Source organism: Zootoca vivipara, chromosome 11 (assembly GCF_965207765.1).
Source record: "Zootoca vivipara chromosome 11, rZooViv2.hap1.1, whole genome shotgun sequence".
Lineage (NCBI taxonomy): Eukaryota > Metazoa > Chordata > Lepidosauria > Squamata > Lacertidae > Zootoca > Zootoca vivipara.
The window spans coordinates 33,879,216-33,904,916 of record NC_142594.1 but is presented as its reverse complement, the minus strand read 5'-3'; the positions used below and the strand labels follow the sequence as shown (position 1 = coordinate 33,904,916).

Sequence of the window (25,701 nt, the reverse complement as noted above, 5' to 3'; positions counted from 1 at the left end):
ACAACAAAAAAGGTTTAAAATTGGGGCTCATCTTATACATGGGTAGCAGTGAGGGGTGTTTTCTTAATTTGGAGTCCCCAAAAATAGGGGGGCATCTTATACACGGAAAAATATGGTAATAAAATTAACAACAACAATGATTAAGATGATGAAGATGAAGAAATCACCACCTCCTGAGGGAGTCCATTCCACTGTCGAACAGCTTTTATTGTCATAAAGTTCTTCCTGATGTTTAGTCGGAATCTCCTTTCTTGTAACTTGAATCCATTCATTTTGAGCCCTGCCTTCCAGAGCAGGAGAAAACAAGCTTGGTCCATCCTCCGTGTGACAGCCCTTTAGATATTTGAAGATGGCTAGTATATCTCCTCTCCGTCTCCTCAGTTCCAAGCTAAACTTGGCTAATTCCTTCAACTGTTCCTCATAAGTTTCCATATCCTTGATCATCTCAGTTGCCCAGAGTCAGATTCATGCTTTTGCTCCCACAGTGGCATAAGGCACATGCCTAGGAGACAGGCCAAAAAGGGCAGAACTACGTGATCAATTGCATGTATGAAAACCCGGGGAGTTTCTTCTACAAAAGAAGAAAACCTTGGCATAGGTCTTTCACTGTTTAAGAACACTGTAGAAGGAAATGCATTGGGCAGGGAGTTGTAAAAGAAAGGTTGTGGGCAGTTTGCTTGCACACATGCAAAGAAAAAGACTCTACTGCCTCAGATAGAGTCAGACCATTGGTCCATCCCAATATTGTCTACTCCCAAGTTGGGGAAGGGACACCAGTGGCCTTCCTGACAATGTTGGACTATGTCTCCCATCATCCTTGACCATTGGGTGGGGCTGATGGGAATTGGAGTCTGGAGGGCACCATCTTCCCCACCCCTGCCCTAATGTATCTCAGTGCCGAAGCTTCTTTTTATACCAGCATTTTGCTGGTGGGTTGTGTTTTCTTTCTTTCTTTCTTTCTTTCTTTCTTTCTTTCTTTCTTTCTTTCTTTCTTATGATTTTCAATTTTATACATTTCAATTATTTTACAATCATTTCAATATTTCAAAACTCGACTTCCTTCCTCCTCTTTCTGCGGTTCCTTAAATTTATTTTATATATTTTCTGCATATTCCAAATTAACTTAAATTTACTCATTTAGTCATCTACTTTAAATAGATACTCTTATAATCCATTGTTCTTATCTGTTTACAGCTTATTTGTAAATATTCAAGAAACCATTTCCATTCTTTTATAAAAAGTTTGTTATCTTGATTTCTTATTTCTCCGGTAAAATTTGCCATTTCTGCCTATTCCAGGGGTTCCCAACAAAATTTTCTTGAGGACCCCTCATCGAGCCGCTATTGTGACAAGGACCCCCATTAATTCCTAATCCTAAAATTAAAAAGTGAGAGCCAAATTAAGAGTCTTTTTATATTTTATATTTATACGTTTTTTACAGTTCTTCCTCTTCATCTGTAGGCCTTTGTCGTTTTAACGAACCACTTTTTAACCAACGGTCCATTTTTAACTACGCGAACTGTAGCTTCCGCGAAAAACAACGCTTTGTTTACAAACACTACTGTTTTGCAAAGAGGCAGCACGCGCCAGGGAGGAGGGAGGGGAATGGAGAAGACAGGGTACCTGCGCAGTAGCGCACAAATGAAGCCGACGCGCGCAAAGCATCTTGGGGAGGTGAGCGTTAGTAGAATGCGCGCGCTGCCTCTTTGCAAAACAGTAGTGTTTGTAAAGCGCCACCTAACGGCATACAGCAGAACTACTACCTCTATCTAATTCTAGTTTTGCGCTAGACTCTGCTCATGCAGGAAGCGGCCAAAACAAAAAATCTGTTATCATACGAAATATATTTAATATGTTTTTTATTCTAATAGCATCTTGCGGACCCCTCTGGCATAGCTCGCGGACCCCTGGGGGTCCCCGGACCACCTGTTGGGAACCACTGGCCTATTCCATAAGTTTTTGTATCCATTCTTCTTTCGCTGGGACTTCTTCTTCTTTCCATTTTTGGGCAAGTAACATTCTTGCTGCTGTAGTCGCATATATGAATAACTTTCTATACAGTTTGAGTAGCTCTGTCCCTATAATTCCCAAAAGGAAAGCTTCTGGTTTTCTTTACAAATGTTATTTTAAACATATATATATATCATATTATATATCATTTCCCAGTAAGCTACAAGACCACCACATATGCTAAAAAGAACCTTCTTTCTCTTTACATTTCCAACACTTATTTGATTTTGATTTCATACCATACTTAACGACTGTTTTTTTCTCAAGTGCCATAGTTGTGTTCGTGGCCAAGCACCATTTTGTGTTTGCTTCCTCTTCCTCACACGCCATACATCACCCACCAACAACCACTGGCTCAGCAAAGAACATATCTAAAACTTGGGAGCAATGCACTATCTTGCTACTGACTTAATCTTGTGGACGCTTCAGTAATTGGTAATTAGATTTAGCTACATGCTGAGGGTAGTGATTTTTTAAACCCAGTGACCTTGGAATGGCTGCCTGCTGAAGAAAAGGTTACTCATCAGTTGGCATTTTGCAAATAATTCAGAACTCATTAGCTTGACCAAGGAAAGGCAATACTGTGACTAGCAAATAATGTCACTGATTTTGTCTCCTCTCCCCTCAGGCTAGCAAGTGGTTGAAGGATATCTAAATGGGAACTGAGCAGAGTGACATTTTATTGCTACTTGGGAGTGCTGTGTTTAGTTCAGTGGCTAGGAGCCAGCTTCTCCAAGTTACTTGTTTGCTGGAATTTGAGATACGCAGAAGAGGCAGGAAGTGATTTCAGACATACATCATTTTATTTGTAAGCTGTCTTTCCATAGTTAAAACCATGCTCAAGGAAGCTTACCAACATGGGGAAAAAACCCCCACGTAATTACAAATATAACAAATACAGCCAACAATAAAACACATTGAAGGCTACGCAACCAAATCCACGCTAAATCACAATAAGTTCTAAAAATAAAGATACAAAGAATAACAATCTCAATAAGAACAACGCCCCTTAAACAATTTACCAACCCAAGAGTCTCTACAGCTTTTCTAGCTGGAGTCAGTCAGGGCTCCATCCTCCCAGGCCAGGTGGAAAAAGGCCTGCAAGGCAGGGAGCAGGTCTTCCAGGACTCGCAGCCAAGATTATATCAGACTTGAGTCATATTCATAGTTGACCCATCGAAACAAATGTGATTAAGTTATTATTGACTAACTTGTTCTTCGATTTTAATGGGTTTACTCTGAGTTAGGCTGTATACACACTCCTGCTTACCCTGCACCAGCGCACTCCCGCTACATGACATTGACCACAATCCATGTCTGTTCTGTACCTGTCCTGTCCTTTCTCATGAAGTGCTCTGTTTTGATGCATTTCCCTCTCCAACCAGTTTCAATTCAAACAGGAAAAAGAACCACCAAGCTGTGTTTTAAGCTGGTAATGCATACACTACCCTAGTCAAAACAAAATAAAAAATTCCTTCCAGTAGCGCCTTAGTCTGATATTTTATAGTATAAAATGCATTTTATTAATTTTTTTTGCTACATTCCTTCACCCACTGTTGCAAACAGTGGATTGATCATATATACCAATGTTTATAGCAGATTGAAATTAGTTTACTGCAGATGAGTTTTAAAATGGGATGTGCCGCACTACAACAACACCCACCCACCCCCAGCTGGACTTGAGACTGTTTCATGGGGAGAAATGAACACAACTTCGATCACACATGCTTTGAGTTAATTACAATTGTGCATATAAGAAAATATTAGAGGGATGGTCCAAAGGCTTCCTGGAAAAGGGGAGCTTCTAGAAGGCAGTTGAGGAATAAAGGACTGGCAAGAGGAAATGGGCAGCAGCACCGAGCGAGGGAAGGCCAATCTATTTATCGGTAACCTGCATAAACATGGTTATGTGCGTAAGTTGGTGTGTGAGTTTATGCCTATATTACTTTTCCATGTCTCCTGTTAGTTACATTTATTGCTGATAAGTAATAAGCGATTTTTGTCTTGTACTACTGGTTCCAACATGGGCCAGCTGTTCTGGTTATATTCTACCAGTGTTCTTCATAGAGTAATATGCTTGTGTATATATATCACAGGCTGAATGTCCACATTTTGGTGGATGTAGACAATCCGAGATCCACATTCAGCCAACCTTGTACATTTGCTCTGATTGTAATACATGTAAAGTCAGAGAGAATCACAAGAGAATGTTGGTGTTCAAAGCTCTTCGGTTATTTACGCAGCAGGAAGGTTCACCCCTTGCATCAGCAATTGTAATGAAACCTAGTTCACCTACTGTATTAGCAAAGGTAGGACTAGGTATGGCTACCCTGCTCTCATTTACTTCAACCTGATTGACCTGTGTTGATTTGAGAAACACTGCTGTGTATGTGTATTGTGAACTCAAAAGTCTCTGTTTCTAATTACAGGGTGGAGAGCACTGTTATTACCAAGGTCACATCCGAGGAAATTCAGAATCATTTGTTGCCCTGTCAACCTGCCATGGACTTCAGTAAGTTTGTCTAAGACGTATACAAATAGCTAACTTGAAACAAAAAGGGGAGGGGGGGTGAACTTTCTAGCACAGGCTCTGTAGAGCACGTGCTTTACCATGGCCTGGCAGCCCCAGACCTAACCATCGGTGGCAGCACCATCTACAGCAGTGACAAGGGTGTTGAAGAAAATGCTTCTTTCTCCTCTTCCACATTGCCATTGGTTGTAGGTCAGAGGGCTCCAAGAGTGTCAGGCGTCTTCAGTGCTTGCTGAGCTGCCCTGGCAAACATTGGAGCAAACTGGAGCACTCCTTCCAGCTTCTGGAGAGCTCCAACCTACTATTGGTGCTGATGGTGGTGTGCCAGAGGGAGGAGAGGACCAGAGAGAGAGAGTTGGAGGGTGTTTTTCTGCAGTTCATAGTGCTTGGCTGAGTGAAGAGGTCCTCCTGCCCAGACCAGTGCTGCAATGGTAGAGAAATGCCTCTCTCCACTTTTCAGAAAAGAATTAGAAGATAGGAGAGAATGACTTCTTTCTCCATTGTTGGATTTCAACAGGAAGGAAAATCCACCTTCTGCTGATCGGTGGGGGTTGCTCTCTGTATGTTTTCTCTGCAATTATGTGCATGTATGTGTGCCTGTGTGCCTGTGTGTGTGTGCCTGTGTGTGTGTGTGTGTGAGAGAGAGAGAGAGAGAGAGAGAGACAGAGAGAGAGAGAGGTGGGTGTGGGTGTGGGTGGGTGTGAGAGAGAGAGACAGGTGGCAGGTAGCATGTAGCACAGGCACAAAAAGAGGATCACACTCACCACTGGCTTGTGACCCTTGAAGGCTTGTCCAAACAGTGAATTGCAGCTCTTGGGCCAAAAAGGACTTCACTACCCCAGGGTAAGCAATACTGAGCTAAATAGACCAATTATATAACTCAGTATAAGACAGATTCTGATGCAAACATGTCCATAATTCTATTCATCCTACCACTTGTTTGTTGTTGTTGTTTTAAATGGGCCAAATTGGAAATACTTGTAGTTTTGGAAACAACTCACATTTACCTTGATTGCTGAATGAACCGTTTTGCGCTCAGTCCATGCTGCATTAGCTGTGTTAGATACCAGCTCAACAACCAGCTTGTGATAAATACCGTGTTTAGTCAAATCTAACATTGGCACACTCTTTCTGGCTGAATGGTGTTACGAAAATTAAGGTGCGCATTAGATCCGATGGCGCATTTGCATTCACCAGCAGTTACCTTTTTTCCGTTTTGTTTCAAGGTTCTGAAAATTGAGGTGCGCATTAGATTCGATGGCGCATTGGACTGGAGTAAATACGGTAGATACCTACCGCCAAGTAGGTGTCTTAAAGAGGATTAGACAAATATAGGGTGGAGAAACCCAACTAGTGGCTACTAAAAACCGCTTTGAGGGTTTCTGCTGTAGTCAAGTGCTGTGTGTGTGTGTGTGTGTGTGTGTGTGTGTGTGTGTGTATTAATGAAATAAATAAAAGATATAAAATACTAGACAGGAAGGCTAGACGGAGCCACAGCTTTATCAGCCCCAGCTAGAACAGCAAGTCTTCAGAGTCGCGAAACAGCTGAAGGCCACCACATCGATTACCCCTGGTGTAATTTCGAGTAATTTCGTTGTTCCCGCAAGGGGACAATGACAATAAAGATATCTTATCTTATCTTGTAGTGGCTCAGAGACTGCATTTTGAACCTGTTCAGAACTTGCATGAACTCACGAACTGGGCTTAGGCAAGCCAGTACCTCAAAGCCTTCACCCCCTCCAACCACCATCCCTCTTCAGTATTGTGGGAGTGGGGAGTACTGGCCTCCCTCACAGGTTACCTGTGGAGATTACTGAGATAGTGTATGTAACACATTCGAAACGTTCTAAACGTAGTGTCCTTATTGGTCTGCTTCTCTATATTTGATCTACATATGATACAACATCAGGCCTGAGGGATCATCCTGTGGTAAGAGATTGCTTCTAAGGTCATGATGAGGCTATAAATAGAAAGCTCTTACCTCACGATTCTTTGTCATCATCCAACTTCCCTGAAAAGCCTGCACTTACCTTATGGGATCTTCATTGATTTATTGCTCAGTACTTTTGGTATCACTTTTCAAAATAAATTTAAAAAAATATGTGTGTATTTGCAAGGCTGACTTTTTTTTTTAGTTTGTCAACCCTCCCCCACCCCTGAGTAATAAAAATATGTGGCTTCTTCTTTTGCAATAATCAGGACTTGAGAGTGGGCCACATTACGTGCCGAGCTCAGGTTACATGCTGAACATTAGCCTAAAAATAGTATCTTTTTAATGCAGTCTGCAGGGCTTGGCTGCATGACTTCCTTCAATAGTAAGATGTATTCTTTATTTATATATATATATATAAAATGCATACAGCAGTTTCATTTAAAAGAAACCAACAATCATAACACGTGGAAATTCAAATGGATCACCAGCTAACTATTACGGGAAAACGTTTGCTTCGTAATTGTCTGCGTTTGCCTGGCAGCAAAGAAAAGTTTTCAGCAAACGTTTGAAGGTTACTACAGAAGGCACCTGGTGAATCTCTCTTGCATTCCTTAGGAATGGGCCAATAAAGGCTGGGTTTCACTGTGATGGTAAATGAACCTCACTATCCCAGCACTGATGTTCCTGCAGATGATCAAACCAAAATATAAGGGTTCAGGCAGTCCCCAAGGTATCCTGGGTCTAAATTGTTCAGGGCTTTGCGAATTAATACAAGAATCCTGATCCTGCCTCAGGAGTAGATGGGTGGAGTACGCAGATACTTTAACAATGGTCTCACATGTTTTGCCCCCACCAGCAGTCCAGCTGCAACATTCTGCATAAGCCAGAGCTTGTAAACCAAGTCCGAGGGCAGCTCCAAACAGATCGCCTTGAGGTTACTAACACAGGAACTACAGTGGTCAGGGTATCCCTTTCCAGGGATGGCCATAGCTGGCAAACTAGACAGAGCTAGCAAAAGGCACTCCTAGCCACAGAGGACACTTGGGGCTCTGGTGACAGAGGTGTGTATCCAGGAGGATGCCCAAGCTACACACATGCTCCTTCAGAAGAAGTGCGGACCTGTCCAGAACAGCGAACGTGCCTATTTCCCAGACATATATCGGCTCTTAGACCATTATCCATAATGCTTGCTTTGCCTACCAGACGATGGCAGGCCGCGTCAAAGTGGAACTGCTTGATTTCATCTTGTTGGCTTGTGACTTACAGTGACACTTTCCATTCATCTTTTGGTCAAACTTTCCAGACCTGATGATTTGTGAAGAAGAGATAAATCCACAGTATACTTGTCCAGCTCTCTTTAATTATCTCTTTCTTTCAGCTGCTGAATGTTAATAATATATCATATCCATCCTAAAAACAGAAGGAAGCCAGGATGGAAGACTTGTATGTGTTGGTGGCCTTCCTGAGTGTATTGTGACTGCCTCCTTCAGGCCACTCGCAGAAAGAGTTAGACCCCATCAGATAGGGTGGCCCTTTGCTGATTTTATCTTGTGGGCTCCTGAGCACCCTCCTCAGTCCCCCCTCAGTATATTAAGGTACTAGGGTACTAGCTGTCAGCCAAACTCCTCTTTTTTTCTCGGGCTGTGCCAGGCCGAGCATGATCCCAGCTTTGTGAGAATATCCGACAAGTCTCCACCATTACCACATATGCAGGTGTATGTGGGGTTTGAGCCATATTGTCCATGTCATGCTTGGGGGGGGGGGAATAGAATCATAGTATCGTAGAGTTGCAAGGGACCCCATGGATCATCTAGTCCAAACCCCTGCAATGCAGTGTGAGGCTCGAACCCACAACGCTGAGATTAAGGAGTTGCACTGAGCTATCCCAGCAGAGTGTTTTAATTTGATGCACCATACCAGCTTTAGATTTTTAAAATGCAAAGGTGTATGTAAGGGGAAGAGAGTGTAGAGAACCTCCCCCTCTCATCAGAAGCAGCTCCTCCCCAAGCAGCGATGGCAGCGAGGACGCTGAGGAGACCAGTCAGGAAGGGGAGAGAGAGGGCCAGGGCTCTGGCAGCATGGGAGAGCCCCTGCTACACAGGAGGGAGGAAGAGAGAGGGGGGAAAGGGGGGAGAAGGAAAACATGGAGCGTAGACCCTTTCCTCCGGTTACGGAATTACGCAGGAGAAGGAGGGGGAGGAGGTTTGCTGTCCCAAGACTCTTATGTCGGAGGAAGTCAAGGGGTGGTTCAGTGCCGGATTCTGCATCGGACTGAGCAGACATGTTTTACATACCCAGCTCACTGCAAATAGACCACACTAATAAAAACTGTTTAAAGACAAGCATGCGGAGCGTCGTTACTCTAGAGTAGTCGCAAGAACCTCTGACAGTGTAGGACAGAATTTATCAGATACATAACACTAGAGACTTTAGCTGTGACTTTTGTGGGGTGTGCCTCTCTTGCAGCCACAGCTAAATGTCAGTTTTGGGGCCATTGATTACGGCAGAATTCGGGAACCCCGTAGTGAAATCCCTAATTCCATCAGCTCACAGAAGACACAAGTACATTGTTGCAGAATAGAGGATTGCAGACGCTTAGAAAGGAAAGGCCATCTTAGAGCATCTCTCTAGTTAGTAAATGATATAGTGCCTGTAAGATGCCAGTACCTGCAGCTGTTCAGGTAAGCAGGGTGTTCTCCCTGGGTTGCCGTGCTGCCTGTTGGTGGCACGCAGGAGGCACTGCACATTGATGCGTTTAATGAACTGAAACTCAAGGTGATTTGGGTAGTAATTCCTGCGAGGCAGACAGAAATTGTCAAGAGTGTTTTAGAGTGTAGTGTGTTTCCTGATGTTTTACTTTATTGTCTTTAAAACGCCAGCTATTAAGTTCACAGTATATCATTATATATATATATATATATACATAGTTGTATTTTTTATTTTGCGAGTCTGATATTTCCCTAATTCTTAACAGCGGCATGTTCTATGATGGAAATCACACGTATCTTATTGAGCCGGAAGAAAACTACACTTTGCAAGTAAGTAGATAAGTGTTTTGTAAGCGGAATGCAGATATTATCTACAGGAAGCATATTTCGCAAAGTTGCTCTTTCCTTCTTTAGCAAACAATTTAGGAATTCTTATGTAGGTTCTAGCTGAGTTTCTGAACTGTCAGGAGGTTGCATCAGAAAAATATGCTTCTCAACTTCATAACAGATGGCATAACAGCCCTTTGGTGCTAGAGTAAAGTCCCAAGAAAGTTTATTTTGTATTACTTTACTAAATTTAGATGTTTCTTATTTCAGGAGGAATTCCATTTACACTCTGTTTACAAATCCAGATTATTTGAATTTCCTTTGGATGATCTTCCATCTGGTATGTGTTTTTTTTTTAATCTTGTTTTTTTTAACACAACAAACGTACTCTTAGCTCATCCTTCATTGATGCACTTACTTCATAGTTAATCACTTGTAGGGTTTGGTTTTGTTATTTTTAAACTAGAGGCTGAAGAAAATAATCTGCCAGCCTGATTGGGAAACAGAAAAAAATCTAACTCCTCTTCTAATATTAAGTCTGTTCTCTAAAACCCCCTCCCTCCCTCCAAAAATATTTTTAGCTTTTTGATATTATGATAGTTTCTTAATGACTGGTTTTAGGAGTCTCCACAAATAAAAAAAACACAGGCAGATTATAACTGATGCGCTTCTGTAAATACATTACTGCTTATGTCTCTTTAGAATAATAATATATCATAATAATAATAATAATAATAATAAATTATTAAATTATTCTATCCCGCCCATCTGGCTGAGTTTCCCCAGCCACTCTAGGCGGCTTTCAACAGAACATTAAAAACAGAATAAAACTTCAAACATTAAAAATGTCCCTAAACACGGCTGCCTTCAGATGTCTTCTAAAAGTCGGATAGTTGTTTATTTCCTTGACATCTGATGGGCGATGCTGAAGATCTGAAGAGGGTGTTTTCAAGGCGTAAGAACAAAAGCACATAAGACAAGCTTGCTGGATCTTGTCCGTGACTCAGCTAGTCCAGCATCTTGTTCTCACAGTGGCCAGTCAGATGTCTGTGGGAAGCCTGCAAGTCGGACATGAGCACAACGTTACTCTGCTTACTGGTATTCAGAAGCACAATGCCTTGACAGTGGAGGTAGAATATAGCCATCGTGGCTGGCAGCCATTGATAGTGTTGTCCTTTGTAAAGGCAAATGCTTGCATGCTTCCCAATTGCATTTGGTTGGCCACTGGGAGAAGAGGATGCTCAAACAGATGGACCACTGGCCTGATCCAGCAGGTCTGTTCTTATGTCTTCAGCTCTGTCTGGTGGTTCCTTTTACGAATTGGTAGGATTTTCCCATGATCAGTTTGTTCTGTTCAGTATCATTCTTTGAAAATAATAGAGCACATGCCACGCTGAAGTAGTATTGTGGTATTGTTTGCATGCATGTTGTGTGAAAATATACTTGGGAGACAAAATAATAAAACCCGTACCCGTGGTTGCTGCAGTCAAAGCTTACCATGAAACTAAGGGGTGATTATAAACACAAAAATCGGTTCCGCACCCTTTCTTCTTCCTTGCCTTATTTAGTTGCTTATTACATTTTTATTTTGCACTTCCTGTAAGGAACTAAAAATGCAGCATGTAGTTTTTCCACCCTTAATCCTCACAGCAACCCTGTGAGGTAGGCTGGAGTGGTTCAAGGATGCCTAGTGGGTTTCATGGATGAGTAGCACCTTGAACTTGGGTCTCTCTTGTCCTCGTCTTCACCGTTACACTAAACTGCTTATTTTGAGAAGTCAGTATGTGTTCCCCCCACCCCTTATTTGCCCAAGTACCACTTTTGTTGCAGAGAGATAGCATTTTCTCAGCAGCTAAGTCACCATCTCCCAGATAATACATGCTTAGCTTTCGTAACTGGAGTGTGGGTTATGGCTGTGCAAGTGTTCATGGATTTATTCTGGGCATGGTTTGTGATGGAAACAGAACAACATCTCTCCCTGGCTCTCCTCTCGATAGAAGTTCTATGAATATGAATAGATTTCAAATAATGCTATTTTTTTCAAATGATACAGTTTATATAAACTATAAATACATCTAATTATACAATACTTTTCAAAAGCATTTAGTTTGATTTTAATTATGAAAATAATAATATTTAAAACATATTTCTGCCATTGTACTATTCTTGAAACGGTGAGTAATTAATATTTTAGTACATTTAAGCTGATGGGTAAACCTATTAGGGGAATCTGGAAATATTTCAGTGCCTATGAAAACATTCTGAAGTGTTTGGGGTTGGTTGGGGAGCCTTTTTCTATGTTGAGGGCCACATTTCCTTGGAGGTAATCTGGCAGGGGCCACATCCCAGCAGTGGCCGGTTCTGGAGCCCGTGATGGGCAGATTCAAAGTCAAAAGGGGTGGGACCAACTCTCTTCTATTTCTTTTCCTGCCTCTCCCTTTTCTCCCTCCTGCCAAACCACATCAAATTGCTATATTAAAATACTGAGAGCTACATGTAGTTATGCCGAGGGCTGTATGTGGCCCTGAGACTGCTGGTTGCCCAGCCCTCTTTTAAATCATCTAAAATAGTTCAGAAAGAAGACTGGTCCCTTTTCCCATTGTTATTTTTTTTAGAAAGGTCAAAACATAATAAAACTGCTGTTGCATGGGATGGATGATGAAGAAATATGTTTGTGTATGAAAGCTACACTCGGTTGCATAAAAACTGTCGATTTTTTTTTCACTCTCAGTTTTGTAGAGACAGCAAAAATCAGTTTTCAGTTATTCATATATCCCTCCTGGGGGCAGTTTCAGAAGTAGGTGGGTGATGATACGCTTCTGGTTTTTCGTAGCAAAATCCATTTATATGATCGTTCAGATAAGGAAACTGCCTTTTGGTGAAATGCTGAGATGTTTGTTACATTGGCTTTTTATACTGTTTTTGGTTCTGACTTCTCTTCATGCCATTAATACTTTTTTTTAAAAAAAAATCAACTCTTATCTCGCCTAATTAAAATGCTGATATAATTGGGCTTTGATCATCACTGGCCCAGGCTGCCATCCTCCACAGACTTGCCTAAAAATTAGTGCTGTTGACGTCAGTGGGAGTAAGGGCTCCACTTAACAGTGCAAATTTCCTGCACTCAAAATGCTTTGGTGTGGGAAAATGGATGTGAAGAGCGGGTTGTCTTTGGCCGCTGACTATGCATCAAAGGTAACAGTAACATACTGCTCATAATGACAAAATAACTGCTAGCAGGATGAGGGACCTGTGGCCCTTCAGACGTTGTTGGAACCTATCTCTTATTGTCCCTTAATATTGGCCGTCCTAGATGGGGCTCACAGGAGACAGAGTTCAACAATATCAGGAGGTCCATCAGTTCCCCACTCCTGTGGTAGAGGTGCAGTAATATTCTGCTCATGTTGGTTCTTTGTCTGTATATAAAGCTGCTGCATGCTGTGGCTATGTAAGTAGCCATTAGAGAAGCAGGTATGCAGCCATGGAGAAATGGAAAGTGGGTATTTTTTTGGAGACTACCTTTCTTATCTGTGTTGTTATTTAAGTCTATAAGTCCACATTTCCACACGGCGGTGTCCAAGGCCACCATTTATTTGCAGGAAAGCATTTTGAAGGGTGCAGAAATGTAAACCTCCACTTTGAACACTGAGCCACGCATGAAATGCTTGCAATATTTCGCTGCTGTTGTTCAGCCTTGCTCAATGCAATTGCTTTCTTTGTCCTGCTGTTGAAAATGCCTGTCTTTTATCGACCTGTGTTGTTCTGACTTGAATGTGTGTATTCCATTCAGAATTCTGGCACATGAACACCACGTCACAGAAGTTCGTTGTGAAACCGAGACACAAAAGAAGAAAAAGGCAGGTATGTGCCTGTGCCTATTGACTTTCCCCTTTAAAGAATGTGCATTCAAGCATATATTTTGGTGGATATGGGATTCTTTTCGGAAGGACGCATGGGCTTTCAGAACTCTATGGACTTCAGTGCTTTCTGCAAAGAGCTACCTAATAATAGTGCGGTTTGGACATGCAAGTAACATCCCATGTCCAGCATCACCTGGTGACTCAGTGTAGAACTCTGCCATAGACAGCATTGCTGTGGAAGTCCTATGTCATCTGCTCTGTCAGAAATCCAGTCCCAAAAGGAAACTGCTGCTTTGCTTTGGGCAGGAAGCATGATTCTCCCTTGCCTCCTACTCCAGGTTTGCCCACTACACTGGCAGAAGAGGTTCCTTCTGCTCAGTTCCACCAGGAGTACTTGAGTCTTGGTGATGTAGAGATTAATTCCCTTCCTGTGTGTGGAAGGGTGAATGTGCCTTCTTGACACTGACATCATTCCCACTTACCTGGACAGGGCTTGGACAGAGGTCAGGGCTACAGGGCTGCTGGTGGCCAACCCAGCAGTCCCACCAGTTCACCTTTGTGGCCCTATTGTGACTCACCCACATCTAGGTCAGTGGCAGCAAGGCCAGGGACAGGAGGGCAGCTGCTGTAGGAGAAACTTCCCTTTTGTGGCTGGGGTCTCAGAGAAGAGGACACTTTGTAGAGGATGTACTCAGGTGAGAGTGCAGAGTAGTGCAGGCCACACACCAAAAACACGTAGGCAAGAACTGTTATACATTTCTATTGGGAGGATGTTCTACTTAACACAGCCAATCGTGGAATTCCATTGCATATCTATTACTATATGGAAACTCCTCTTATAAGAACAAATCCTGATCTCTAGGCTTTTCTTACGCCTGTGCAATAATCTTGTTTACTTCATAGTTATGTCCTTGCACTTAGCGAGCAAATACTTGACTACTTCGGTTTTGGTTACTTCTGCTTTTCCTTGGCCAACTGTTGACTATGGTGCCCATGGGATAGAGGAATGCTGAGCATCCCTTTTTGCATATAGGACAAGCAGAAATGACATAGAAATCTCTCCGCTGCACCACACTTGCTACTATTGAGTGTAAGGGAAAGTGAGTGTATGTGTGATCCTTCAAAGGTAGCAGCATGTCTTAGATTTCATGCTACACGCATACACTTACAGTCTCATGTCAAGTGTGTGCCGTTAGGAAACGTGCAAGACCTGTATCAAGGTGATCTCCCAGGACGTTCTCTAGAACAAACATGCTCTCCATCTGGGGCTGAGCTTTCTGATGTCAACAATTGCATGGCACAATTTTTCTGGAGAACCTGCAGGGAGACCCAGCACATAGGCGTGCTGTGCTTTGTATCTGACAAAGTAGAAAAAAAGGTTCAGCTTCTCAAAACCCTCTTAATTACAGAATTCTCTAAATAAGCCAGTTGTTTGTTTAGTTTATAAATTGTTGAGCTTATTGGTGCGCACACTACTCTGGAATAGATTTGTGGCATTCCCATAGAAAGGCCACATTTTGATGGGAGGTAGGTCACAATCAATACCTTAATGCAAAATTTGCCCATTATGTTTCTTCCAGAGTTGCATCAGAATTAGATTGCTGATGCTGAGAGGCATGGCATATATTCTGTTGCTAATTTGGTACATGGAACTACTTGTAAGTGCTTTTGTAATGAGGCCAGAACGAAGGAAATAAATTCATTCCAACACGATGAGTTTTATTACAATCAGATACATTGCCATTTTACACATTTACAGTTTCTCACTCTTCCCGCAGGTTCATCAGAGCCCATATAAAGTTGAAGAGGAAACTAAATATGTTGAGCTAATGATCGTAAATGACCATCTAATGGTGAGGTTTGCATTCTGGGCCTTTTTGGAGTAATCAATAATTCACATGTAGCATTGTGCCTGCAGTAGATTAACAATAAAATACCTATAGCAAAATGATTCTAAGCTATGCAGATATATGTCTTCAGAGTGAAGTCTGAGCTTGTTTGAAGTTATGCCTTGAGCAGCTCCATAGAACTTCTGATAACATAGGAAAGGTCAGTAAGTGTACAATGTAATCCTATATATAAAACTTCTCAGAACAAAGCCCCATTGAGTTCAGTGGATTTAATCCCTGATAGGATTGCAGCCACAGAAGTCTTCGGTTGCATACAGAACATTATGCCTAACATTTCTTCTGAGTTACAGTATTAGCTGAATGGTATATATTTAGTTAAGAGGAATTATCCACAAAGTTTGAAAGCAGCCATGAATGTAATATTCCTTCATAGTGGCATCTACGTAATTTTAATCCGTTTCTAAATGTGGACTAAAATAAATGTGATATTGAGTTTTTCTTTGCCTTTAACATGAAGATTTCTTTAAAAATAGTAAAAAGGAGCTGCTCTTTGTATGTCTGCAGACATACATGTAGGAGATTTGCATCAGATTCACAGTGATTTGCCTCACATTAACAGCAGGAGGTGGCAGGAAAAGGTTAACCCCCTCCCTTCCTGCTGTGATCCTGATAATTATCACACCACTACAGCCTTGGCTTCTACTTGCACTTTTAAAAATATGTGCCTCAAATGCAAAGGTGCCTTTTAGGTCACATCTACTTTGGCTCCTTAGCTATTGCAGACCTCTGAGTAGAAGATGTTAACAAATAACCATCATCACCAGGGATGGCTGGTAAACCTTCATGATCTGCTTGGGAAGTTACCAGAGGCACCTGCTGGTAATCTGATCCTAGGCTAGATGCATTTTAATGAGTATAGCTGTTCATGAACCCGGTTTAACAAAATTTGGGGTAAGAGTGAAATAACACAAAAGAAGTGGTCCTGTCCTACTTATGAAATTAATTATAGAAATCCTCCATGTTAATTCAAAAGATACACAGAATATGTGGGGCAGAGCCACTCCAAAAAAAGGATCGATCCAAATTAGTATAGAAGATTTTAGGGTAAGCCACAATCCTCTACACTCTTCCTCATTGGTGATTCTTTTTCTTTAAATCATTGAGTTTCACTCATTAAAAAAAAGGGTATTGTCACTTGCAATCCATAATCCTTCAGGGACCTTCTCACACACAAGCCCCACTGATTATTCAGGTGCAACTCTGCTCCCCCCGCCCCCCGTGAGGTTTCGAAAGGAGTGGATTGAAGTGTGTGTTCCATTTAGGCACTTACACACACACACACACACACACACACACACACACACACACCAACTTCATCCAAATTATTACATAAGATGTCTCTCCATGGAATAAGAGATTATTGATCGCTTTCTTCGCCTCTGTAAGAAACAGGAAAGAAGGTAGTCATATTTTATTGGAGGCACTTTGAAGCAATTTGCTCTCCTTGCAGTCGTGGAACTATTCGAACTGAGAGTTGCCAAGGAGATTTCTTTCTTCCGTTCTTTCTTTTCTTCATAATGATTGCAAACTTGAGTTCTGCAGCCAAGAGCAAAGGCAGATCTCAAAATCCGAATCCTTGGAAAGCTGCCAGAATAAGGAAGCGGCAGAACTCTGTTGTAACAAAGAAACTAATGTGTGTGAGTGTGTGTGTGTGTGTATCAAAAAGGACAAACTGTGTAACTGGAAAACTTTCAGGACCGCAAGAGTGTATTTCCATAATCGCTTTCTACTAACAGGCAGGGTAGCCAGGGTAGCACAACATAAACAGTACAATAGTATACATGTCTGCTCAGAAGTAAGTCACATCGAGCTCAGTGAGGGTTACCTCCAAGGTAATTGCAGCCCAAAACAGCTCATACGAAACGTAAACATTACTACTATCAGTAATAAAATACAATACTATAAAAGCAACACTGTGAAATATTCATAAAAGCCCAGTGCATTAATGTCCATAATTTCCCCACTCTTTCCCCCATAAATACTTCCACAATTTATTTCCCTAAATTCTTTTTCACCAGATCTCCCAGGCATACACCATGTCTCCAGTTCATAGAAACAAATAAGATCTGCTCGTATGTTATTTGTATGTAGGGCATTGTCTTGGTGATGGCAGAGTGGGATTGGTCTGCTGCCCCCACTCCTTATAACCACATCCCTGGGCTAGTCCTACCCTAAGGGTGCATGATGTGAGCACCTGGCACCTGCTGAGGAACCCCTGTGTGTGAACAGCTGTTTCTGTGCAACAGCTCAGTGCAATCGGGACACCTGGTTGCACTGGTGTTCTAATTGCCTGGAACTCATGCACATGAGCAGGGGTAGGGTAGCCCGGGGGCAGGACCAGCAGTTTAACCCTGCTCCCGCTTCACAGTGTAAGTGCCCTGAATGTGAGTAGCATGAATAGGACTATAGGGTATGGGCTTTCTGGCAACCATGTGAGAATTGGAATCTTCTGATCATAGATCACTGGTAATACCATATTTTGAGACATTGAGGAAGCATAACAGTTGCTATTTTTTCCTGTCCTAAGCACATACAAGCTGGCCCAGTAAGATATACCTGTAGGTTGAGGGATGCTAATCTCGCTACAAATGAGGCCTGTACTCTGTCTTCTTGCCTATCAGCTTTGCGGAATGCCCTTTCCATCAATTGGTACTTTGACCTTCATGGTACCATAGGGAGTTTAAGATAACAATACTAGTGTTTAAATAGATTGCCAGTAATCCATTTTTCATGGGCCTTTGATGAAAGTCAGTTCTGAATAGAAATTGTGCTTTAGAAATCTGATTAGGATTTGTCTGTCTTTTGTCCTTCAGCTGAAAAAGCACCGATTATCGGTTGGCCACACGAACAGCTTTGCAAAATCAGTAGTGAACATGGCAGATTTAGTAAGTATAATTCACAAGCTGCTAGTGCAAGATAGATTTGTCAGCTTTATCACGGGGATGGTAGTTTTGGGTCAGGGAGCGATAGCTGCAGTGCATTTTTTTCATCGGTGTCTGTTTTGCCATTGGATGACTGAACCACAGAAGTCTCAGCTATCTCATTAGGACCATTCCTGTGTGTTTCTGAATCAAAGCTTTCACGAGCTTTGGGGCGGGGGAATGGCCTTTAAAATATATCCAGATATTTAGCCCTTGATCACATTGTGCTTTAATCTGTTAGAAAGGAGAGGGCACTGACCCTTCATTAAAGTACTGTTCTTTATGCTCAACATTTCCTTAACTACTTGGGGGCAAAGGGGCTGTTTTAAAGGGAGGAAAAAGAGGCAAAATTTATACTGTCGCTTGATGATCGTTCATTTTGTTAATATGATAGATTTACAAAGAACAACTCAACACCAGGATAGTCTTGGTTGCCATGGAAACCTGGGGTACTGATAACAAGTTCACCATATCTGAAAACCCACTGGTGACCCTGCGTGAGTTTATGAAATATAGGAGGGATTTTATCAAAGAGAAAAGTGATGCAGTTCACCTTTTTTCGTACGTAATTTCATATTGTTTTGTTACCACTTGGGGTAGTGTAATCTGGATTGTTAGTGCTGACTACATTAATTTGGTCTGGGCATAATTCTAGACCACAGTTTATGATTGCGTGCATGAGCCTCGGGTATGGGCATGCTCCACTTTCGCCTTCTCCTCAGACATGGCCTTGAGGTGATCAGAAGCTATCGTTTCCATTTTTAATTCAGTGGTTTATTGTTATGTCCGAACCTCGAGCTTTGTTTAATCTTAAAAAATGATTTTGGGAAGCAAACCAGCATTGTAAACCAAGATTAACTTGTTTTCCCTAAACCACAGTTAAGGCTAACCACAGTTTGTCTGATTGAGTATGGTAACTGTGGCTAGTTGAAAACGAAAGTAAAAAAGGAGTTTGAGGCTTTGTTCATGTAATGCCTTGTGTTTCATCTGAATACAGCCAAACATTGTATGTACATGATGTCCAAATGCACTGTGTACTGTAATACACACTTTGCACATTATTAGGGCAGACCCATGTTTAAACCAACTTGTTTGACCCTGGACGCCATCTATTTTCATAAATATTAAAACAGAGATGGGATTTTAAGTGTGGTAGAAGTGATTTGAGCACACATTCGCTGTAGTCTGAGGAATTTTGCTTTTAAGGTGGTGAATGTGTTATTCGATCTGCACAGGGACCCTCGCGTGCATCGGTGGGGCCCGTTCTGCCCCCCCCCCCGTTCCACCCATTTTTGTGATGTTTTCTGGTCACTTCTAGGTTTGGTGCAATGCTCGTGTGTGCGGGCATGCCTATATCGGACACACCTAAAATGGTCACTTCCATTTTTAAATATTACCACAGCCTTCTCTCAATGCCATCTTCACTGCGTACTGCAGAAGTGAAACCAGGAAAGTCAAGGAGGGCTTATCCCAGCCAACCCCACTGATTTCTCCCCACAAATATTTAGATCTGAATTTATGTTTGCACCCCTCTAGTATCCTTGTGCCTTATTTTCGTAAATAAACAAGGCATAAAACAAGCTCCTCTTGTCTGTCTTAGTTGACTTGCACTTTAAGGTAGGATCTCTCTAATGCTGTCCCCAAGGCAGTTGTGCCAGGATTTGGGCGCCTCGTTTGAAAGCACCCAATTTCTACTGGATCTGTGTTAGCCTCCCCTGATGCCAAGTGTTTTTGAGTGCTAAACTCCCATTAGCCCTAGACAGCATGAGATTTATAGTCCAAAACATGGGGGGGGGGCAAGACTGAAGGAGCCTGATCTGTGCAGATCATCTCTTTCCAAATCGTTTCTGTGTTGTTTCAAATTCATGGTAGCTTCCTTTTTAAGGCTTCCTGCTCTCTTTCCTTCTCCCCGCTGCCTCCAAATCACTGTGCTGAATCAGAAGTGGGAACTTCACAAACAAGCACATGTGTTTCTTTCTGCTGAATCCTAAGCTAATGCTTGTTGTTTGAAAATGCTCTGGTTTCTAAATCGCCACTTTGTGCTTTTCTCACTATCGTTTCTGTTGTTTTTCTTAAAGGGGGAGTCAGTTTCAGAGCAGTCGCAGTGGGGCAGCCTACATTGGTGGGATTTGTTCGCTTCTGAAAGGTGGTGGCGTAAATGAGGTAGGTCCGAATGCATGTAGAAACACAAAAGGGCTATGCAGAAATGTTCTTGTGAAAACCCACGTCTGGTCCAGCTCTCATGGCACCATGCTGTGTGGCCCACTCTCCCCTGTCACAATGGGAAGAAAGCTCCCCTTGGTACCAGTCAGAACATGGAAGTGGGAAAAGATTGAAACCCTTCTCCCCTCCGCCCTCCCCACACTCTACGCTACAGTCTCAGTCTAGTTACACTTCCCCAACCCCACACTGGATTTTTATTATTAATACCCTATAATAAAGCTTAATGTTATAGATGAACTCGTTTTGTATTTGATGTCTCCTCTATTCATTTAAGGGCCAATGTTTTCACCTGTTATTAGGCCTCAACTTTCAGCCAGCTTGCTATTCCCCTACGGTTCACGGGAAGTAAATGGAACAAGCCTTTGCAATCTCATCTTTCGCTTCAGGACAATTCTTTTAAAATTTGTAAAACACTTGTAAATTGATTTTCTTCCCCCCCCTCTCCAAGCCATCGCTTCTCTTGTTTTGTCTTTCAGTTTGGGAAGCCGGATTTAATGTCAGTAACATTGGCACAGTCCTTAGCTCACAATCTTGGCATTTTCTCAGACAAAAGAAAATTGCAGAGTGGTAAGGAATTTTGGTTGATGGTTTCCTTTTAAAAAATGCTTATTTATTTACACACACACACACACGCACACACACACACCCGGAGGGAAATGTATTCTCATGCTCCCTACCTTTGGCACAGTCTCTCCTTTTCTCTTTCTCGGTCATTGTAATTATATATTATTTTGCAGAAGGAAAAGGAAATTTTGAAAGATGTTCATAAGAATGCAACTGAACTCTCTGGAATTGCATTGTTTGTTAAATAACGAATCAGGGATACAGTTTTGGCCCAGCTGGAGTTCAGCGTGAGCAGTTTTAGAGAACAGACCTAAACGTGGAAAGTTCAAATGCATATGGAAAATAATTTAAAGCTTAAAAATCAAACACAGTATGGCATTGGCTGAGGGAGAATGCTGGTGGAACACTAATTGCAGTGAACCTTAAAGGAAATGTTTTAAGTATTTTGGGTCAGTGGCATTTAACTACTTATAAGTTAAATTTTAATCTATGGTCTGACTCACAATCATGGTTGCCACTGTGGCGATTATCCTGTGGTAATTGTATGCAATTTAAATGCAGATGTTTTGGAATTGGCCACATCTGCACCTCATTTAAAGCATTATTATACCACATTAACAGTTAAAGAATCCCAGAAACTGTAGCTTGTTTGTTTTTTGTAAATAATTTTTATTAAGTTCTACATTTTTGTCATAATAACATCAAATACAGTCATACCGCGGGTTACAGCCGCTTCAGGTTGCATATTTTCGGGTTGCGCTCCGCGCCGAACCCAGAAGTACTGTTTCCAGGTTTCGGCGTGCGTGCCGAAACACTAAATAACACTTTGCGCATGCACAGAAGTGCTGAATCGCGACCCGTGCGTGCGCAGATGCGCAGGCGTGGGTTACGAACGCTGCGGGTTGCGAACGTGCCTCCCGCACGGATCACGTTCACAACCCAAGTGTCCACTGTAATGACTTCCCTCAACTTCCTCTTCTGGTTTCTTAACTTATAAACTTCTCCTGCTTGTTTGATTAAATCTTAATATTATATTCTTTAACTTAAATGTTGCCATCCTCTTATCATTCGGACATTGATTGGTGTTTTCTATATTTAATTTGTCCATTGTAAGTGTTTACTCAAAACCTACTAGTGAGTCCATTTCTTTGCATTGTTTCTGAAAATACATCATAAATGGTTCCCATTCTTTTAAAAAGTCTCTATTGTCTTTATCTCTTAATCTTTCAGTTAGCTTTGCCATTTCAGGGTGCCAAGATTTGTTAGGAGACCCCAATTCCTCTCACAGAGCTGCAATGTTCAGAGTGGTTTAACAACTAGTTCCTCTTCACAGGGAAATCTGGGAATTGCAACCGTGTGAGGGGAATAGGGTCTGTTAACAACCCTCAGCAATTTAACAAACCGGAAGGAGGGGAAGTCATACCCTTTAATATTTATGGTGAGGATACAGCCAAAGGGTGAAAAATGATTGGCACTTGGTTTTCTTCATCATTGAACAAATTGCGGGCTGCAAAATCCTAAAGGGTCCTTTTAGAACTCTTACCAATTTAGAGGTTTGCGTAGATAAGATGGATGCCAAAATTATTGCCAATCTATCAACAGCCACAAAAAACTTGGTAGTATCCTGTTGGCTGTTGGTGGGGAAGTATTTTTCCTCTCCTATCAGATACGGGACATGGCTTTAAAACTTATTTACTCCATACATGCTTGTGAGACCCAAATCCATGAAGGTTTGTTTTGCAGCGATCTTTTTTCATGGATTTCTGGAATGATACATTTAAAGATGAGAAATGCCCTTCTCATGGCTTACTTTGGTATTATAGAACTCCTTTTCGTAGGCATTATTTATAAGTATTGTGTATTCTTCCTTACTTCTTATTTGTTTCTCCTAATACATTTTTTCTTCTATATTTAGATTATTTCCAAAGGGGGAAAAACAATAGTGTGTAATTTATTCATTTTTATTTTAGGTGAGTGTAAGTGTGAGGACACATGGTCTGGCTGCATAATGGGAGATACTGGGTAAGGTATTTCTTCTGAGAAACTTCAGCGCAGCAAAAATCTGGATTAGGAGGTGGGGACGGTCGGAGGAAGCTGTACGAAATAAATAGCATTAAATGGAGCTGTGCCCCTGAATTGGCTGACAGCAAATTGATGCACATCGTCAAATTGACAACGGGTTGCGTTCAGCTAAGTCCTACTCAGCGTAGACTTATTAAAATTAATAAACATAAGTTAATCATCTCCATTAACTTCAGTGGGTCTATTCTGAGTAGGGCTAGCGTTGACTGCCACCCACTAAGTCTGTGTGTCTCATTAGGAAGATAACAGCCTGCCTGCTGGATCAGGCCAATGTCCCATATTGTACAGCATCTTGTTCTCACAGTGGCCAGCCAGATGCATGTGGGAAGCAACTGGTATTCAGAAGCAAACTACCTCCAACAGCAGACGTAGAACATAGCCATTGTGTCTAGTTGCGACTAGTAGCCTCATCCTCCATTTGTCTAATCTTCCTTTAGAGCCATGCAAGTCGGTGGCCATCATGGCACCTTGTGAGAGCAAATTCCACATTGTGACTATGTGCTGTATAAAGAAGTACTTCCTTTTGTCTGCCATGAATATTTCAGCTTTTTTGGATGTCCATGAGTTCAAATGCTATGACAGGGAGAGTGAAAAAAAGTTCTCTATCCGCTTTCTCCTGTGCCCTCCATATTTCCATAGACTTCTGCCATGTCACGTCTTACTGTGAGTTCTAATGTTGCACAGCAGAGGAATCCACTAGTGCATCAGCTGCACTGGTGGAAACCGGTTGTACAACAGATTACACAGCCTCTTACACAAAATTACTTGCAACCTGCTTGTGCATTCTCTTGTGCAACAGTATTCTGGTGGCGCCAAACTTTTTACCAGCAGAACAAGTGACTTTAACTTCGTGCTAATTTGGATACAAACCATTGCCTGCCCAACATATCAAAATCTGAACTAGTTCAGCTCCTACTGGCTAGCAACCATGTCATAAAAATAAGGATAGACAGTGTAGCTGAATTCTTGGCCTGTTTTTCCACTGAATTTGAAGAAGTGAAAACAAAAACATCAGTGACATGCTTCATATTGAACACACAACTCTCCTCTAGGCTACTCATTTCCCCTAAGCGCATTCATGATGGAAGCTAAGCTAAAATTATGTTTTAGGCCCACCTAATAAACCACAATTTTCTCATAGGTTACTATAGCTGTTGTTCTCCATGACTTTTAAACATGAAATGTGTAGGGAAATAGGCACTACCAGTTTACTAAGTGAGTACTGTACATCCATGTGAAGTTTCTCAGCTCTATTCCTTATCATTATTTTGTATTTCTTGGTGCTCCAGATAATTTGCAAATACGAATAGCAGAAGCTGGGGAAAGGCAAAAGCTAATGAGATTATCTAGGGCATCGCTGGAGAAAGCACAAGAGTCATTTCGATGACAAATCTTTAATTAGCGATAAAATAGCTTAAGGAAATAACTGGCAAAAATATTCCTTCCAGTGGAAGCACTTTCAGTCCAATAGAAGTCCTTCCAGAACTTTTATGAATCCAGTGGTGGGTCATGAAATAACCTGCTTCCCTCTTTGATGCAGCTATTACCTTCCAACCAAGTTCTCCAAATGCGACGTTGAGGAGTACCACGAATTTTTAAATAATGGAGGTGGAGCCTGCCTTTACAACAAGCCTTCCAAGGTAATAGTGGTTTGACACTAGAGGAAAGTAACGTTTTATTATTCTTTCTGCTCAGATGCTCAGCTCAGTGTCCTCCCAACCACTTGTATTGAAATGCTTCTTGGCAAACTCACCTGTGTAGCACTTGTTATTATATATTACCTTATTCTTTCAAAATTGGCTGTGGGCAATCTGTGACCTTCCAAAACATTGCTGGACTGGATGAGAGGCTTTAAGTGTCGTTTTTGTTTTGGAGCATTTTAAAAACAAAACTGTGCATTGACTTGTTTCTACAACACATTGGGCGTAAGGATCTCTTTCTATAGTAGAGGTTGTTTGCTTTGTTTAGTGCTCCGCTTAACTGGACACAGAGCATATGTAGGGGGCGAGGACTCTTAGAATACCCTGTGACAGATGGGGGTGACCAATCCCCCTTCATTCGGTGATTCCTCTCTCTACAGCAGTCTTATTTTTAAGTAAATCTGCATATATTTAATTTTGGCTTTGCTTTTCATCACAGCATTGGGATTCAGAACTCCCTGGTTTTTCATCTTCTGAAATTTAATCTGCTGCCTCCCCCTGCCTCTATAGTAGTACTTTTTAATGTGGTGTTTTATGGATTTGTTTAAAAGTTTGTTGATAGTTTCCTTGGGTTTCTTTTTAAGTGAAAGGCAGGATAAAAATATTTTAAAAACTGTAATCCTATATAATAAAGTGCAAGTGTCTCTGCGTCCAGTATTCCCTGTGTCCCTGGGTTTGCGCTACTGTGCATGTGCCCCATGGACACAGGGACTGGACACAGAGACTTGGAACGCACACTCGCTCGTGCGCATGCTCTCCCCACCCCCCACCCCTCTGCCAACCGCTGCTTCCTTTGCCACCACCGCAGAAAGAGGCCAAATCGCGGCCTTCTCCTGGGCGCCCACTGCCCTGCTGGGCTCAGCGGAGCGCCCCGACAAAGCGGCGGCCATGGGAGGGGCCAACCGGCCCCTCCACGCGCTGCCGCCGCCAAAA

General features: G+C 42.0%; 1 protein-coding gene across 14 annotated transcripts in view; it reads left to right on the top strand.

Annotated features, from left to right (window-relative positions):
* Window positions 1–25,701, top strand: part of ADAM22 (ADAM metallopeptidase domain 22) — a 126,827-nt gene that overhangs the window by 64,774 nt on the left and 36,352 nt on the right. For all 14 annotated transcript variants that reach the window (XR_015946472.1, XM_088654512.1, XM_088654511.1 and 11 more), the window contains exons 5-15: window positions 4,440–4,522; window positions 9,448–9,511; window positions 9,779–9,848; window positions 13,299–13,369; window positions 15,147–15,221; window positions 18,092–18,163; window positions 18,594–18,760; window positions 20,278–20,362; window positions 20,899–20,989; window positions 22,957–23,008; window positions 24,609–24,708. Coding sequence is in view for 13 of the 14 variants with exons in the window: in XM_088654512.1 (XP_088510638.1) it covers window positions 4,440–4,522; window positions 9,448–9,511; window positions 9,779–9,848; window positions 13,299–13,369; window positions 15,147–15,221; window positions 18,092–18,163; window positions 18,594–18,760; window positions 20,278–20,362; window positions 20,899–20,989; window positions 22,957–23,008; window positions 24,609–24,708 (930 nt within the window). In the remaining variant the exon portion in view is untranslated. The remainder of the gene's footprint in view (window positions 1–4,439; window positions 4,523–9,447; window positions 9,512–9,778; window positions 9,849–13,298; window positions 13,370–15,146; window positions 15,222–18,091; window positions 18,164–18,593; window positions 18,761–20,277; window positions 20,363–20,898; window positions 20,990–22,956; window positions 23,009–24,608; window positions 24,709–25,701) is intronic.